The 12,517-nt window shown below is 39.6% G+C and overlaps 1 protein-coding gene across 1 annotated transcript; it reads left to right on the forward strand.

Moving 5' to 3' along the window:
* The first annotated feature begins 5,284 nt into the window (after positions 1-5,284).
* LOC147286289 (uncharacterized) lies at positions 5,285-6,217 on the forward strand. The gene is made up of 2 exons (XM_086240735.1): positions 5,285-5,332; positions 5,504-6,217. The coding sequence occupies exons 1-2, from the start codon at positions 5,285-5,287 to the stop codon at positions 6,215-6,217; spliced, it is 762 nt and encodes a 253-aa protein (XP_086096861.1).
* Positions 6,218-12,517: the final 6,300 nt, after the last annotated feature.

Consider the following 12,517-nt stretch of genomic DNA (forward strand, 5'->3'; position numbering starts at 1 on the left):
TCCACCTCAGAGGCCTTCCTTGATCTGAACCACCGGATAGTAGTAACTTTGTGCCAATTAGAGTGTGTTTTTCCCCCTTCCTTTTTCGATGTCATGATTCATTTGCCAATATATCTTGCAAACGAAGCAGCCACTGGTGGACCAGTCCAGTATAGATGGATGTATCCGATTGAGAGGTTTTTCTGATTACATCAATTTTTTTTTACCGATTTTTTTTTTTATAAGCTGTCGGATTTAGTCTCAGTTCAATTACTGTATTGCAGGTTTAGCAATTACTATCTTCCAATTACTATCTTCCAATTTATTGATTTATTTATTTTTTAAAATAAGTTTAGCACTCAAATTGCAAGCTTTCTCTTTAAGCTAAACATCACGTCAGTGCATCCTAACATCTTTTGGACTTTTTCGGTCTTGTTTAGGTACCTACACACTTTGAAATCTTATGTCAGAAACAAAAGTAGACCGGAGGGCATCATAGCAGAAGGTTACATCATGGAGGAATGCCTCTCCTTTTGCTCAATGTATCTACAAGGAGTTGATACTCGTCGTAACCGTGTCGGCCAAAACAGCTATGAAGGAGAGAATGTCCCCCGAACAGGTTATGCCATTTTCCATGGCCTAGGAAATTTTAAGGGTGCTGGAACTGATTTTGCTTTTGACAGTACACTTTGGGAACGCGCACATTGTACGGTTCTTTTCAATTGCACTGAGGTTCAACCTTTCATTAGGTACGAATTCATTTCACACCTACTGCTAGCAGTTAGTAACCATACATATCATGGTGTATTTGTGGCTTTTTGGTCTTCATGATTTGATGAAATATATAAAAACAATGTTCAAGCTCTATCTAATGCTTCACATATGATAGGGAGCATCGGGAGGTTGTTCGTGCAGGCAGGGACAGGCGAACAACTCTTTTAGTACCTAACAACCAGGCTGATACCACTTTGACCAAAGCATTTCAGCGTCATGTGAGTATGCTCGACCATTATCTACCTTAATATGGTCCCCGAAAGGTGGAATTGCAACTGGAATTTTTTTAAAATATTTTGAACATTTTAACCATGATTCCCTCACATGATTTAGGTTCAACGTTTAGTTGAAGGCGGTGGTGAAGTAGATGCTGACTTGATCGCCTTGTGCTACGGTCCTTGTCAATGGGCAAGGCGGTTCAATAGTTACTTGGTGAATGGTTTTCGATTTAGGATAAAAGAGGTGGACGTGAAGAAGAAAAACCAAAATAGTGGTGTATTTGTTGTGGTAGACACTAATAGCTACGCCAGTACAAGAGATCGGAACCCACGGGTTGGATCGGTTGGCTATTATGAGGTGTTGACGGATATCATAGAGTTGGCATATGATGACGGAAGAAAGGTGGTGCTATTTGATTATGAATGGGCTGAGAACCATAACGGGGTTAAAAAAGGACGAGTTCGGATTCAATCTGGTTTCTTTTGAGCGATTGCAAAAGTCTGATGACACCTTCATAATTTCATCTCATGCTATGCAAGTCTTCTACGTCGACGACCCGGTAGAAACGGATGGCAAGTTGCGGTTAATACACAGTCCCGTGATTTGTATGACATGACAACTAAGGGTTTTGGTGATGTGTGTGCTGCATAGATTCTAGATAGGCTCGGTGTGGACCACAGGCAGCTCGAGCATAGAGTCGATATTGATGGCATAATAGTTGATCGCCTGCTCACCCCACCTCCATCCGTGTAGTGAGTTGATGTGTATGTTTTTTTTTTTTTTGACTAAATGGTGAATCACTAAAGCATGTTCAGTTCTTTTTTTTTTCTTCTTCATGTCCACCTCTGTTTTTTTTATTTTTTATTAAATGGTGAATCACTAAAAGCATGTTCAGTTATTTATTTATTTTTTTTGACTAAATGGTGAATCACTAAAAGCATGTTCAGTTCTTTATTTTCTTCTTCATGTCAACCTCTTTTTTTTTTTTTTTACTAAATGGTGAATCATTAAAAGCATGTTCAGTTCATTTTTTTTCTGTTTCATGTCCACCTCTTTTTTTTTTTTTTTGACTAAATGGTGAATCACTAAAAGGAGACTCAGTTCTTTGTTTTCTTCTTCATGTCAACCTCTTTTTTTTTTTTGTTGACTAAATGGTGAATCACTAAAAGCATGTTCAGTTCTTTGTCTAGTTAGAATGTAACTAGGTGAATAAGCTTTGACTAAAGTAGAGTCCTTGTGTCAGCTTGATTTGAAAGTAGAATCTTAACCAAGTACACTTTGCAGTTTAGCTTGTGGTACACCAAAATAATTGGGTGACCATGTCATTCAGTAGGTGCTGCCAGATTTCCCACTTGAAAATAGATATTTATATATTTGTTATTTAGTCATCTTGCTAGTGCTGAAATACTTTCTACACAGGCAGCTCCCATTCTCTACACTCATCATACCCATCATGCCAAAGAAAATAAGGAAACCTGTCAATCTTGCTGCATACAGGTAGTTGTTTGTCGACGATGTTCCAGACTACGGGGCTCCTGTGGATGACGCCAGCTCCCAGACTGACTCAACTCCCTCTATTTAAAGCGACCTTGATTTCGTTAACAACTTGGTGAATAATTGGGTGCCAATGAATCGTTTTGTTCCACGAGTCTCCAGAAATGGCCAAGGTGAGCAAACTTTTGTTCCACAAAATTATGATGTTAATAATGGAATTCATCACAACAGGGAGTTGTCACCACAATTAAATAGGTCTGCGAACACTCCTGTGGCCCCTGCTAGGATGCCATCCGTTGTGGACGATGGAGAAACTGAGCGGATAATCAATAAGTACTTCCTGCTGAGCGAGAATGATCTTATAAGCACTGGTCATTACTCTCCCATGGTTCCCATGATGTTTACACCACCACACAAGGCTGCAGTGGGATTGGGTGGGGATAATCGTTTGGCTGCAGGCAGCACTGCCAACAATTCAGTGGACCCTAGCACATCTCAACATGGTGAGCAGAGTACCGAGAACTTGTATGTTCCAGACACATTTGATGAGTCGTGGGTGACTCCTACAATCTTCCAAGAGTGAGGACCATTAGCTATGCCAGTAGGACTTTGTGTTTAAGGCTATCATTTAGGTGCTTAAGTATGTGTATGTGTTTGATGTTTGACAATGTAATACAAATCTAAAATTAAATATTTGTTGTCTTGACCAAGCAGGATGTGATCAATTACATGTTTGAGATTAACCTCGAACCTGAAAATGAGCCTGAGGATGAGATTCCTGAAATGGATGATGATTAGTTGTAAAAGCATTATATATGGCTACTAAGAAGGTGTGTGTTGTGTATTTTGGACATGATGATTAGTTGTAAAAGCATTATGGCTAAAGAAGGTGTGTTTGGTGTATTTTGGGTAGTAATTAATATGGGCTTAGGTGATCAATTATTGATTTGTTGAATATATGGTTAATTTATATATGTTCAACCACACTAATGTAGTGCTATATATCTGATGTTGCTTCCTTTAATATATGGCCAATTTGTTTGGGAGATTATGTTCATTCTTTTTACTTTGGGAGATTATGCTTGCTTTAATGGCCGGCTAGGTGGTTCAACACTTAGTGCTATCACTTGAAGGTGTCATTAAGCTGCATTAGTTGCTTCATCATGTTGGTTTGTTCTCATGCCAAAATCATTTGCTTTCTTTTTGTTTCCCAGTTTATTCTTCTATCCACTTAATCAATCCTTCTCTTAATCAATCAATCCACACAATATATGATTCTCTCTTACTAATTTTAGTGAAAATTCAAAAGTAAACAATGGTTCAACAATTGACACAGATAACACAGTTGTACTCATTGAAGGCCTGAGCAAGCTAACACAGTTGTATTAGCTTGGTGTAAAGGGCAACACAATCTCCTAGACTTTGATATCGTCTCTATACGATTAATAATGCACATAGTGTTGTAAATATATTATCATGTGTGGTTATTCCTGTAATTAGTTGTAGGGGCATACTAGTAAATATTCAAAACCTAGTAAACCCTACCTCTATATAAGGATATTTATAAGATGAATGAAATACACAGATCATATTCTCTCTGCCTCCTTTTTCCACAAACCCTAATTTCTACATACTTTTACAACACGTTATCAGCACGAAAAGCTCTTTGGATTGTGGATCACTAAACAAAAGAGGATCATCATTCAATCTGTTCTTCAACCAAGTAGGTTTTATAAAACAATTTTATGTTCACTTTTTTAAACCTTGATTGATTGAAAAAAATATCCATGAAGCATGAACCCTAAATTTATGTGATTTGATTTATTTAGGATTATCTATTTTATACATGTATTTGGGTTGAATGATTAAATAATAAAAAGTAAGAAATTTATTAGGGTGATCAGAAACCACCCCGTGCGTAGCGCTTCGCTACCAGCACCAGCACCAGCCACGCGCGCGCAGCACCTTGCAGCTCCTCAGTCATTCGCTGCCAGCAGCCTTGCTGCATCGCAGCAGCCTCGCGCTTGCACCAGCAGCCTTGCTGCTAGCCTTCGCTGGATCACGTCAGCGCCACGCTGGCAGCCCGGCAGGCCCACCATGTCGCTGCCACGTGGACGCTACGCAGGTGCCACGTCAGCTGCCACGCGGTCGCCACCAAGCTGCCACGTCAGCTCCACGCATGCGCCACCAAGCTGCCACGTCAGCGCCACTCTCACGCTGACATAAGGCAAGCCTCCTGAAACTTTGTAAAAATGAGATTTTAATTCTTGCCATGCCTGGGGTTTAAACCCAGGACCTCTTGTGTACCACCTTGCACCTTAACCATTGTGCTGCTGATGGTTTATTGTTTGTATACAAACCATTTAATATATATACTCTAAATGTCAGAAACTTTTATTCAAATAATTTTGTGATATTTTTCTGTTCTACTTGGGTATATGAATATTTTACTTGTTTACATTTTTGCACTAGAATATATGTGTAGAAATTGCAGGTAATTAATGAACCAGTAGTTCATACATAAATATTGAACCTATAGCTTCAATGATGCCATATAAGGAACTTGAAGTTTCCTTCATAAATTCACCATACATGATAAAACCAGTAGATTTTACATGTCTATACTATGTTATAGAACTTGAAGTTCTTATTTATTGCTTATGGATGTTATTGCCCAAAGCACTAATTATGATTATTTGTTCCTTTCAACCAAAGAATGTCAAATCTCAACAAGCTTGATTTTGTCGCTTTGGAAGTTTCCGGAAGAAACTATCTAAAGTGGACTCAAGATGTTAAGCTTCATTTGACTGCCAAGAAGATGAGGTTGACAATCAATGCAGACAATGTTGTTGCAGAGTCTCTTAAGGCAAGTGTCATGATCTTCATTAGGAAGCATATGGAGGAAGCACTTCAAGTTGAGTACCTCGCTGAAGAGGATCCACGAGCTCTTTAGGTCGCTCTGGAAGAGCGGTTTGACCATCAGAAAACCATTTTCTTGCCTGAAGCAAGACATGATTGGCAAAACATTCGTTTCTAGAATTTCAAATTCGTGAATGAGTATAATTCGGAGATCTGCTGGATCCAGTCGCTCCTCAAATTTTGTGGGGAGGAGCTCACCAAAGCTGACCTATTGGAGAAGACTTTCTTCACCTTCCCTGCCTCCTATTTTGTCCTGCAGCAACAATACAGGGATATAAATTTTACCAAGTTCTCAGCATTGATCACTACTTTGTTGCTCGCTGAAAAGAACAACTTATTAATGAGGAATGATCAAGCCCGACCTGTTGGTACTAAAGCAGCATCATTGCCTGAAGCAAACGCTGTTGCTCATCGCGATTCAAACCGTGAAAGAGGATACCGAGGTCATGGAAAGGGCACAAAGTCCGACCGCTCGAGATATGGAAGGAAAGGTTCTCAGAGGAATGACCTATATGACCGAGACCAACGTGGCCATGGCGCACATGGTAGGAACCACGGTCTCTCGGCCCCAAGAACTCGAAATGAGAGGAACACTGGTCCGGCCCGTCGTCACCAGAATCAGAACCAAAATCAGAATCAGAATGATCTTTGTTACCGATGTGGAGGAGCTGATCATTGGTCTAACATTTGCCGTGCATCAGCGCAAGCTGTAAATGAGTATCATGCCAGTCGCGGAACTCGAGAGACCAATCTCGTTGAGGGATCATTTCCTATGGTTACCACCTTAGAGGTCACTGATTTCCAGGCTGCTACTGGACACTTCGAGGACTAGAAACTCTATGACATGGATATGATCGGCACTTGTGTCGTATTTATTTTCTGAATAATGTTTTTCTTATTTGGATTATTTGTTTTGGAAATTTGGTTATGCTCGAATATTATTTAATTCAATCAAGTTATTTTCATATATGTGATTCATTGAATAAAATTTATGAATAAGCATGTTTAGTGGGGAAGTTTGTTGTCTGACAGACAGTGCTACTACGCACACCATACTTCAAGATCAGAAGTATTTTTCAAACTTATTGCTTACTCATACCTCTGTGACAACCATATCAGGCCAATCCAACCTGATAGAGGGCCATGGCAAAACTCATTTTTATGTTGTCCAATGGTACTGAATTACCATTAATGAGGCCTTATATTCTCCAAGTTCCAAAAGAACGTTGTTGAGTTATAAGGATATTCGAGCCAACGGTTATCACGTTGAAACCACTGAGGAAAATGGAGTGGAATATCTTTGCATAACCTCCAATTTGTATGGCCAGAAGCATACATTGGAGAAATCGAAATGTCTCTCGAGCAGTCTTTACCTGACCACCATTAGATCGATTGAGGCCAATAACATAGTTAACTAGAAGTTAACCAATTCGAGCAGTTTCTTTCTATGGCATGATCGGTTGGGATACCCAGGTCAAAGTATGATGCGCCGTATCCTTAATTCATCACACGGGCATCCCTTTACTAATAAGGATCTTGTGTTTAGTGACACACTATGCCAAACTTGCTCGCTCAGAAAGTTGAATACTAGACCATCATATGCAAAGACTAGTAAAGACTCCATCCTTTTCCTGCAAATGATACAACGGAATATTTGTGGACCTATCCAACCACCATATGGACCATTTAAATATTTCATGGTTTTGGTTGATGCATTAAAAAAGTGATCACATGTTACACTATTGTCCACAAGAAACGCTGCTTTTGCTAAACTTTTCACCCATAAGGCTCACCATACGGATTATCCTATAAAGTCCAGAAGACTTGATAATGCCGAAGAGTTTACATCGAAAACTTTCAATGATTATTGCATGTCCCTTGGGATTAATGTTGAACATCGAGTTCCCCATGTACACACCCAGGATGGTCTCGCATAAGCGTTCATTAAAAGATTACAAATGATCGCACGAACCTTGGTTATGCTCACCAAGCTTTCAATTTCTGCGTGGGGCTATGCAATCTTGCATGCAGCCATGTTGGTCCGGTTGAGGCCCACTGCTAGCCAACCTTACTCCGCGTTACAGCTGCTGACTGAGTACGAACCTGACGTTTCGTACTTACGCGTATTTGGGTATGCAATTTACGTGCTAGTTACGCCGCTACAACGTACCAAAATGGGTCCTCAACGAAGGATGGGCATATATGTCGGTTATGAATGCCCATCTATTATACGCTTTTTAGAGCCCTTGACAGGCGATTTCTTTACCGCTAGATTTGCGGATTGTCACTTTGATGAGACAGCCTTCCCGCCGTTAGGGGGAGATAAGAACGTCACTGTTCTTGAAGAACGACGTGAATTGACGTGGAATGTCCCCACTATGTCTCATCTCGATCCCCGAACCGCACAATGTGATAGTGAAGTGCGAAGAATTCTAGATCTACAGAGTATAACTCATAATATGCTAGACGCATTCTCTGATCTAGCTATAGTGACGAGATCACATATACCTGCTGCAAACGTGCCTGCAAGGATATCTGTCCCCGAAGGACATGTCGTCCCAGATGGACGAGGTACAGCCATAGCGGCTAACCAGTCATATGTCCCTGCCCAGAAGTGAGGTTGACCAATAGGTTCGATGAACTCTTATCCCTGAAAGAAGATAAATTTGGCACAAATGAGTCCCCTTGACATCGCGATCTCAATCGATCCATTTCACGAAATAGTTCCGGATTATGGGTCCGTCCCAGAAGAGACAGCGTTGAGGAATGCTCCAACGTTTGAACCCACTCCCGAGAACATAGAGATCTCTATAAATTATGCATGCTTAAGTGAGCTCTGGAATCGAAAAGAGATTATCATCGATGATATATTTGTATTCGCGGTAGCTACCGAAATCATAACTAGAGATGACATCGAACCTCGCTCCATTGATGAATGTCAACGTCGAGACAACTGGCCAAAATGGAAAGAAGCAATCCAGGTCGAATTAGATTCCTTGACAAAGAGAAAGGTGTTTGGGCCTGTCGTTCCTACACCTTCCCCATGTTAAACTTGTAGAATTTAAATGGGTATTTGTAAGGAAGCGTAATGAGAAAAACGAGATTGTGAGATACAAGGCTTGTCTAGTGGCGCAAGGATTTTCTCAACGCCCTGTGATTGATTACGAGGAAGTGTATTCTCCCGTAATAGACGTCATAACGTTTCGCTACCTTATCAGTTTGGTAGTTTCCGAAAACTGAGTATGCAGCTTATGGATGTGGTCACTGCTTATCTCTATGGGGATCTTGATACAGAGATATATATGAAAGTTTCCGAAGGACTTAAGACACCCGATGCAAATAGTTCCAGACCACGGAACACGCTCTCCATTAGTTTGAGGCGTTTACTTTATGGATTGAAACAATCCGGACGGAGGTGGTATAACCGTCTAAGTGAGTATTTGATCGGGATGAGATATGTGAATAATGTTCTATGCCCTTGCGTGTTTATTAAGAACAAGTTCCGGCTTTGCTATTGTAGTTGTTTATGTCGATGACATGAATCTAATTGGTACTCCTGAAGAGATCAAGAAAACAACTAAACACCTGAAGTTGGAATTCGAGATGAAAGATCTTGGGAGAACGAATTTCTGTCTCGGCCTGGAGCTCGAGCACCGTGCAGATCGAATTCTAGTCCATCAATCGAATTACATTCAGAAGATGTTAAGGTGCTTTAATGAGGATAAAGCAAAGCCTTCTAGCACGTCCATGATCGTCCGTAGTCTAGATCCTAAGAAAAATATGTTTTGTCCCGCAGATGATAACGAAGAGATATTGGCACCAGAAGTCCCATATCTAAGTGCAATAGGCGCATTATTGTACTTGGCTCAATGTACTAGACCGGACATCTCATTTGCTGTGAACTTGTTAGCTAGATGTAGCTTTGCGCCAACACGTTACCACTGGAATGGCATAAAAAACATGTTCCGCTACCTTAGAGGTACGACGGATATGGGCTTATTCTATCGTTAGCTACGCATCAAGGAATGGATCGAACCCCCTCGATCCTCGGAATGATGCCCGCCTTTTGGATATGCTGACGCAGGGTATCTATCAGACCCGCATAAGGCGCGTTCTCAAACTGGTTATGTCTTTACCATTGGGAATACAACAATATCTTGGAGGTCTACGAAACAGACCCTTGTTGCTACCTCTTCGAATCATGCTGAGATTTTAGCCCTTCACGAAGCAGTTCGTGAATGTATATGGCTAAGAGCAGTTTCCAAGCAGGTTCGAACTACTTGTGGGCTGCATTCCACCACTGATGAACCAACGATTATCTATGAGGATAATGCCGCTTGCATCCAGCAGATGAAGACGGATTTCATCAAAGGAGACAACACCAAGCATATTGTACCGAAGTTCTTCTTCAATCAACAACAACAAGAGCATCAGATGATTGAAGTCAAGCAGATCCGATCTCAAGACAACCATGCAGACCTCTTCACCAAGTCACTGCCAAAGTCCACGTTCTTGATGCATGTTCGAGGTATTGGTTCGCGTAGATTGGCTGATTTACCTAGTATGTAGTCTTCAGGGGGAGTATCCCAAAGCATACTCGCTTGACCATCGTGTACTCTTTTGTCCTTCGTCCAGGGTTATTTTGTCCCACTGGGTTTTGTTACCTGGCAAGGTTTTAATGAGGCACATCTTGGCATGGTTACCCTACTCATACTACATCCTGAAGATGTGTTGATATGATATATATGCATTTGCTCATCTTTTCCCTTCGACCACGGGTTTTTCCCATTAGGTTTACTGGGCAAGGTTTTGGTGTAGCAACTCTAATGCACCCCACTCCCATTGACATACTATCTGCTTATGATCCAGAAGATATGACTTCACCTACTTTCGAGGTTCTGATGCAACTACTCCACACTTATGCGCGTTGCACTCTTTTTCCTTCGACCATGGTTGTTTTTGTTCCCACAGAGTTTTTATTACCTGGCAAGGTTTTAACGAGGCAACTTAGAAGCGCATAGCAGAGACAACACTAATGACATGGAATATCCAAGGGGGAGTGTTGTAAATATATTATTATATGTGACTATTCCTGTAATTAGTTGTAGGGGCATACTAGTAAATATTCAAAACCTAGTAAACCCTATCTCTATATAAGATGAATGAAATACACAGATCATATTCTCTCTGCCTCCTTTTTCCACAAACCCTAATTTCTACATACTTTTACAACACATAGTAAGTTGTTCATCAACTATTTATCATTTAACGTTCATTTTTAGTGAGGAGATATTTTTAATTAAAAAAATAGTTGATTAATTGAACATAAGAGTATAGGAAATATAGAAAGAAAAATAAAGAAGAGAATTTCGTAAAAGAATGAAGTTCTATAATGTTACAAAGTTTGCCAGCGGCAAGCTTTATACTGAAATTGATAAAATAATATTGAAATAATAAAAAAATTCACAAAATCCTCAATTTTTCACAAAATTTGTACTTTAATTTTGTGTCAATTAAGGACTGTTTTTTTTATTATTTTTTATCTCAACTTTGACCCAATATTGGACTCATCAAATCTCTACCAAATTTAGCAAACTTATACTGGATTTAAAGCTATGCATTTTCTCTTTACAACCATACAAAGATCACTCAAATCGAACATCTACAACTCCAGATAATCGGCCCCAAAGTAGGGTACCTGCAATTTGTCTAATTGGACATCTAGGAAAATATATGAAAAATTGTACAGTTTTGGCTACCCTATTTTGGGGCCGATTATCCGGAATTGTAGAGGTTCGATTTGGATGATCTTTATATAGTTATAAAAAGGAGATGCATATCTTTAAACCCTGGCTAATGTTTTTGAATTTGGTGGAGGTTGAATAGGTCCAACATCAGACCAAAGTTGAGATAGAAACTGAAAAAAAAAAACAAGGTCCTTAATTGACACGAACAATTCATTTCACTCATCAGTTGACACAAAATGAAATTTATGTCCGGAATAGAGACATAGAGTATTGGTGAAGTCCTTTTAGTTAAAATTGTCCCAAAATTATATGGGCAACATAATGCCAACTTATCATGGTGAATTGGACATTTATTGAGTTAGAAGATTTAAAAAAAATTGACAAAGATAATTACTTATGACCATTTACAAAAAAATTGACAAAGATAATTACTTATGATCATTAGAAGATGTACAAAATATGTAAAAAAATTTACATATGACCATTTACAAAATGCACATAGTCAACACACTTACAACTTATCCAGTATTAATTCTAGCAGTGCATGATTCCCTGTTGAAATTGACAAAGATAAAAATGCAGTAACAAGAGTGTAGCCAATTGAAATGATGTGGGTCCATACCTTAGTAAAGTAACCATGATTTTTTTTGTCCATGTGATGGAAGTAGTTTAAATTCCACTTTCAAAAAGAACACTAAATTCCCAATACTGAACGGACAAAAGTAGTACAAGTTTATACCAAACATCAGTATCCAACTATCCATAGGAAGTTTTTTTTTTTTTTTAATTTCAAATATAGTACACCATATGTAGTTGGTAAGTTGAGTTTGAAATAGACTTTGCACAATGGGTTGTTGTACTTAGGTATCAACATATGGATTTTGGATATTCCATTTAGAAATAGTAACTATACCCTATCAAAATCATAATGGTTTCCAACGAAGGAGTCCAAAACTCACTCTCCCGCCAAGAGGTGTCAAAGTTTCCCTCCATGAATTGGCTCCATAATTTTGGGGTCACCATTCCCCATGGAAAAAGTGAATTACCGTCCCTGGATTCATGGTGGCTGAGGATCGATGTTGAAGTGACCATGAGGACAGGATATCCTCCATAAAGCTGAGGAGATTTAGATCTCAGCTCAAATGCTGATTGTTTACCCCTTACATCACAGGTGAAGAATCCAGCTGCAGAGAGAATAACAAAGATCTCCACAGAGTGCGCCCAGGAATTGGAAGAAAGAAACTGCAAGGTGAGGTCTCCTCTATGAACAGAGAGCATCTTGACCATACGAAAAGGTTCTGTGTAGTTTATGATTTTTCTGGTTCTTGGTATATATAGACCATGGTATTTTATTGTTTATACTTATTGCCACAACCAAATGCAAA

The sequence above is a fragment of the Dryas octopetala genome, chromosome 4 (genome assembly GCF_963921425.1).
Source record: "Dryas octopetala chromosome 4, drDryOcto1.1, whole genome shotgun sequence".
NCBI classification, from domain to species: Eukaryota; Viridiplantae; Streptophyta; class Magnoliopsida; order Rosales; family Rosaceae; genus Dryas; species Dryas octopetala.